Here is a 5,806-nt window from a genome sequence, read left to right as displayed (position 1 = left end):
CATTGGTTAAAATACAATGGCACATTTATTAGCCAATAATCCCTAACACAGTATTATTATATCAAATAACTTTACAAACACTTAACACTACTGGAAATAAGCATGTGTAAATGAAGCAAATAAAAGAGGGAAAAGTCTGTTCAAGTTTCAGTTTTAGGGCTTAATACATTTAGGGTGTCCATTAAAATGGCGGCAGATCAATGTGACTAAATGCTGACTCAGAGATTTTAAATGAAGTCAAAACAGTGAAGTTCCATATGGTTTTACAGTGAAAAATGACAGGAATGCATTAAACTATAATGAAGCTGAAAGAGAAAGCTTAGGAGGTCTGGCATGGACAGGTCTCGCTGAAACAAAGTTAAAAAAGTTAGAACTGAAAATATGGCCTCTACAATGTGGCCGGAGATGAGGAAGCTGGGTGCTTACGTTGCTAAGCAGTCAACTGTAGCAGTTTCTCCAGACACATATGATAACACCATGTTATTTGTACAGTCAGCTCAATGAGTCCTAGCATTCAGCTCAGAACTCTTAAAACCAACAGCAGTTGAATCAGAAAGCTTCTTTCAGATAAAACTCAAACACAACCACAACTTTCTATACTATCTAGTTGAAAAGAGGGATTATGGTTTTACTATTTTGGCTCAGTGGAGTGAAACAGACTTTTCAACTTTTCAACATCAATCAAGTCCATTTGTCCAACAGCAGCTCTCAAAGAGATTTGGATTAATCTAATGTAATAACAAGAGTTCCTTTTTCCTTAATTTATAACTCACAGTAACCCTAAGCAGGACGCCCCCCGTTCAGCCACAGCAGTTGCCCGGTGGCTGCAGCTCAGGCAGCGGTGGCTCAGGCAGCAGCGGCAAATTCAGTCAGCAGCAGGATCAGTATGGCATGGTTCAGCTGTTTCTAACGGCTCCTCTGAAAGCAGAAATTGGGCCCAACTGTTCCGTCTGCTAGCTCTCGAGTCTATCTCTCTCTCATCTGCTTCAGCAAGTGAGATTCACAACACTACGTTCAAATACTTTTGAATTGCACGAAAAAATGGTTACTATGATTAGCTCCTTCTGAATTGTAGGAAAGGTAGTCTGAATCATACAGAAAGCACAGACCTCTTTGGAGTGATTTGGTTGATACTTAGGGTAGCTTGTAGCTGAGGAATGACAAGTCTAACCTTATGCGGTCATAGGCCGCAACAAGAAGTTGAATAGTCGCTTTTTTTAACAAAGCTGACATTCAATCTTAGCGCTGTTACGTTCATTCCCTGCAAAACCTGTCAAAAAAAAATGGTGGTGTTCAGTCTCATACTCATAACTAGATTCAACCTTTGAGAATATTATCTTTCTAGCCCAAACTGAAGTAATGTGGGGTTGACTCGTACCACTGACAAAAATACTACTCATGCTCAGACTGCTCATGTGAGGTAAACACAGCAACATGACATAAATCATGGTTTATATATACATGTAACAACTTGACTATACTAAACTAAACTAAGACTATAATAAGATGAAATTAAACCATCATTACCTATGTTTGCAGTTACCCTTGTCTTCAAAACTCTCATAACTGAAAAATGGAATCCTTCCACATCAATTGGACATCATGGGATAACAATTACTATTACAGCAACATAAGCTTCAACTACAGCGAGAACATAAATAAGACTGACCAGAATGATGACTTTGATACAGAGCTCTTCTTAGAGTGGGTAAATTGGATCACCATTGCAATCGGACTTCCTTTGACCCTGGTGCTTATTATGGCAATTATTGCACAGGTTAGTATGATGTAACTTTGTAAATGTATTAGTCGTAATGGATTTACCTTCAAAAATATATTTTTCTCTCACCTCAGGAACTTATTCTGTTTTCATGTAGAGAACTTATTCTTACTCATTTACTCTTACTTCATTGGTATGTTAACATTCTTGCTCAATATTTTTCTTTCTTTTCTGCAGTTTAAAAAGGACCAAGGTGCGTCGGTGTACGTCATGAACCTTTTCATTTCTGATCTAATTCAGCTCTGCAGCAGGATTCCAATGAGTGTATCTGGAGATGAAATCATCCCTGGTTTATTCCTTGTTTGGGGATTATTGGTCAGTGTCGGATTCATGATATGTATCTCAGTTGAAAGGTGACTATGTTACTCTCTCCAATAGTCTGTGCCTGGTCTGTACCAATTCCAAATATTACATCATTCTGTCTTTTATTACAGGTATATGGTCATTGCTAAACCATTATGGTACAAATTCAGGAGAAACATCAAAACATCTGCTTCAGTTTGTATTTTGGTCTGGATCCTCCCTCTTCCTGTGATGCTACTGATTTATTTCATTCCAAACAATGAGATCTATAAATATATTATTGTAATATTTCTCCTCTTTCCATTTCCCTTGTTCATTGCTTTCTTAATTGGGACTATCAAAGCACTGTCTGGAGCTCATAGTGTTCCGGCAGATGAGAAAAGAAGAATTGTAACTATTCTGGTAGTAGTGCTGCTTCTTTATACTCTGCTATTTTTGCCCATTATTATTTGGTACCTGATAGAAAACAACTTGATTCTTCTGATTGTTATAATTGTTTGTATTTACTTAAGTCCACTTGCAGACACAATTTTCTATATGCTGATTCGGAAAAGCATTCTGGACAAGTTTTTAGCATCGCTGTGTTTTTGCAAAATGTCCAGCAATCAGGAGATGAGCAGCATGGATAGTGACAAGACGATAGCTCCAGCTGAAACAGTTTAATATGCAAGTCATTCATATATGACTCCACAGAAATCACTTCACTATGGCGGCTTTTTATGGTTGGACAAAAATATAAAAAAACTGCACAGAAATGTATAAGAGCAGGTGTGTTGCACCACAGTTATCATCTACTGAAGGACCAGCTCTGGACAATCTGCTTGCATCACCAAGTAACCACAGGATTTATGGGATTGTTTTTTCAAAAATAAATTCCAGTCTCCTTTTATATGATACTGTAGCATGCCCCTATGTTTGTGTACAAATTCTGTATATATAATTGTTTATGTAAAATTTTCATCAACTTATTTCTACAATGTAACTGCCATATGGGGACCTTGGTTAAAATCCTGGTGGTGGGAGGAAGGGCATCCAGCTTTAATGTTTTTCTACTCTCTTCTCTTAGTAGTTTTAAAAAACTGTTGTTTTTTTTTCAAAACTCCACACAACATTGTCATGCAATTAGCCCAATAATCATAAGGAAAATGTTTGTTTTCACAAGGAGCAGTGCTGTTCATAGTTCTAAAAGCAGTTTGCCTGACTGTACTCAAAATTGATTAGAAAAAAGTCAAAGTCATTCTGTTCAAATGGTTTTTATAAATATTTATTGATTTAATCTTTTGTTGTGTCCTTGGCAAATAAAATAGCACTCTGAGAGAAATTCATATTGTTTTGAATGTAAATGATTTTTCATAAGTTTAGGGGTTTTAAAGATCGTGTACTTTTTTGAATGTGCGTAGAGTTCTGAGAAAATATTGCCTTTTTCCAGAGTATGTACAGATGTTTGAGAAAAGATATAAAACTATGAAAGGGTTTTAAATCAAAATGTTTTTTATGACTACAACATATGTATCTAATAACATGCTTTTGTCATTTTATGACAGAAGTTATTGTCTTTGGATCAGACTCTGAAGAAGAAGCTGATTAGTCAGTCACTACAATTGGATGGGATTAAATTGATCTCAGACAATAAAGTAAAAAACGTTGGTGTTATTTTTGATCAGGACTGTTCATTTAAATAGGGTTAGGGTTAGGTGTAGGAATAGTGTCACGATGACATCCCCCTCAATCAGTCGTTTGACCGAAAAAGGTATGGTTCAGGGAGTCAAAGGCAAGGCACTGGCCGACGCATGTCACTCAAGAGCTCATCTCCTTTTGTTTGGCCCGGGTAGGAAGTACACAGCAAAGACATTCTAAAAAAATAAATAAAAATTGTTGGATGGAGTTACAGAATAGGATATCACAGAGGCCCTTTAACAGGTCCCAATACCATCCAATATTCCTCCATAAGATTAAAGTCAGAGTACATGGTTAAGGCAAGCGTTGATCATTCAGTAGAGGTAGAAAGGACACTACAAAATAGTCTAAACTAAATAAAAGGAATTTTTGGAACACATCATCAGTAGTGGACCTCAAGATCATCGGGTGTTTCGGCCATTATCACTAGACACCCTCACTCGAGGACGGCCCAGACAGGGATGATCAGTCCCTGCTGTGTGTCCAATAGCCAATTAGGTTTAAAGAAATCTAAAACTAAGTCAATCACAGCATAAAAGAAGAAAAAAATACGAAAGGTCAAAGGTCAAGGTCCGATTTAGGACCCATTACCTTAGTGAAAAAATCTACAATGAAAGGTCAAAGGTCAAGGTCCGGCATGGGACCCATTGACTTAATATAAAATTATACGGCAAGGTCGATATGACCATCAAGATGAGACCATCAAGATCAATACCCGATGGAGCATTGTAAAAGAACCTACGTCCCGTTGCACCCTCGGCCTAGTCACCTAAGCTGGACTAGGGGATGTATGACTCCAATTGTGGTTAAAAGGGAAAAAGTTCAGATTACACGTGTGTGGTGTAGATGTGGGCTGTGCATTGCCGGGGCTAATCCCCATAGAAGACTGGGCTGCGATTAAGGTCCTTAGCCCTGGACCGCCACACCTTGTGTGCTTTGTTCCGATAGTGGAACTCAAGGGGGCCGCATACTTACCTCCTTACCCAGTACCCTTCGGTAAGCAGGTCGGTTGTTGACACCGTTAGGTTACTCCGACCTGCCCAGGTAAGGCTGAAGATCTGGGTCATATGTCGTCCGCGCCAGGGGGGGTGGAGGGGGGGAGGGGGGACTTGATCCTATGCTCCATACACAGCACAGCCCTAGGGTCAAGGATGTCATGTCCAAGTCACACACAAAGAGTGTGAGACCAAGGCATGACATAAAGGCTAATCTAAATTGGGGCTGGGGTTATCTATCGGTATTACTGCTTCACTCATGGTTTTGTTTTAAGGTCATGAGAAAAGTCGCTTGAAAATAAGTTATATGGGAACTACAGTAAGGGAATTGGTATATAGCATTAATTAAAACCAGTATGGGTTAGGTGTAGGGTTAGGGGAAAACAAGATTAAATTCGAGTTTGAGTGCACAGTCCATCAACTGTTCCTAGCTCTCCCTGGCAGTCTTTTTAATTTTGTGTTTAAATGAGCTTTTTTAGAATCAGATTAAGATTAGGATTAGATTTAAATAAGGGTAAAATGTCCAATATAGGATTTAGAATTAGAATCAGATTAGGATCAGGTTTGAATTTCTAATTAGGTTTAGGGTTATAAAATCTAGGGTTTAGGGTTAGGAGATTGAAGTCAGGGTTAGGAAATCATTATTAAGATTCAGATTACAGTCAGTATTAAATTTCTAATTAGGTTTAGAGTTATAAAATCTAGGATTTAGGGTTAGGAGATTGAAGTCAGGGTTAGGAAATCATTTTTAAGATTCAGATTACAGTCAGTATTAAATTTCTAAGTAGGTTTAGGGTTATAAAATCTAGGGTTTAGGGTTAGGAGATTGAAGTCAGGGTTAGGAAATAATTTTTAAGATTCAGATTATAGTCAGCATTAAATTTCTAATTAGGTTTAGGGTTATAAAATCCAGGGCTTAGAGTTAGGAAATTGGAGTCAGGGTTACGGAATCATCTTAGGAAATCAGATTACAGTCAGAATTAAATTTCAACTTAGGTTCAGGCATAAAATCTATAGTGTGGGTTAGGGATTCTGAAAAGGAGAGGGATCC

At 38.0% G+C, this 5,806-nt stretch overlaps 1 protein-coding gene across 1 annotated transcript; it reads left to right on the top strand.

The window, feature by feature from the left end:
• Positions 1-1,573: 1,573 nt before the first annotated feature.
• Positions 1,574-2,746, top strand: LOC119781134 (ovarian cancer G-protein coupled receptor 1-like). Its single transcript, XM_038281521.1, has 3 exons — positions 1,574-1,777; positions 1,958-2,133; positions 2,215-2,746. Exons 1-3 carry the CDS (start codon positions 1,574-1,576, stop codon positions 2,744-2,746), a joined length of 912 nt encoding a protein of 303 aa, XP_038137449.1.
• Positions 2,747-5,806: the final 3,060 nt, after the last annotated feature.

Source organism: Cyprinodon tularosa, unplaced genomic scaffold (assembly GCF_016077235.1).
Source record: "Cyprinodon tularosa strain WSP-4 unplaced genomic scaffold, ASM1607723v1 ctg1712, whole genome shotgun sequence".
In the NCBI taxonomy this organism is placed as follows: domain Eukaryota; kingdom Metazoa; phylum Chordata; class Actinopteri; order Cyprinodontiformes; family Cyprinodontidae; genus Cyprinodon; species Cyprinodon tularosa.
This window is presented reverse-complemented; position numbering and strand designations above follow the sequence as displayed.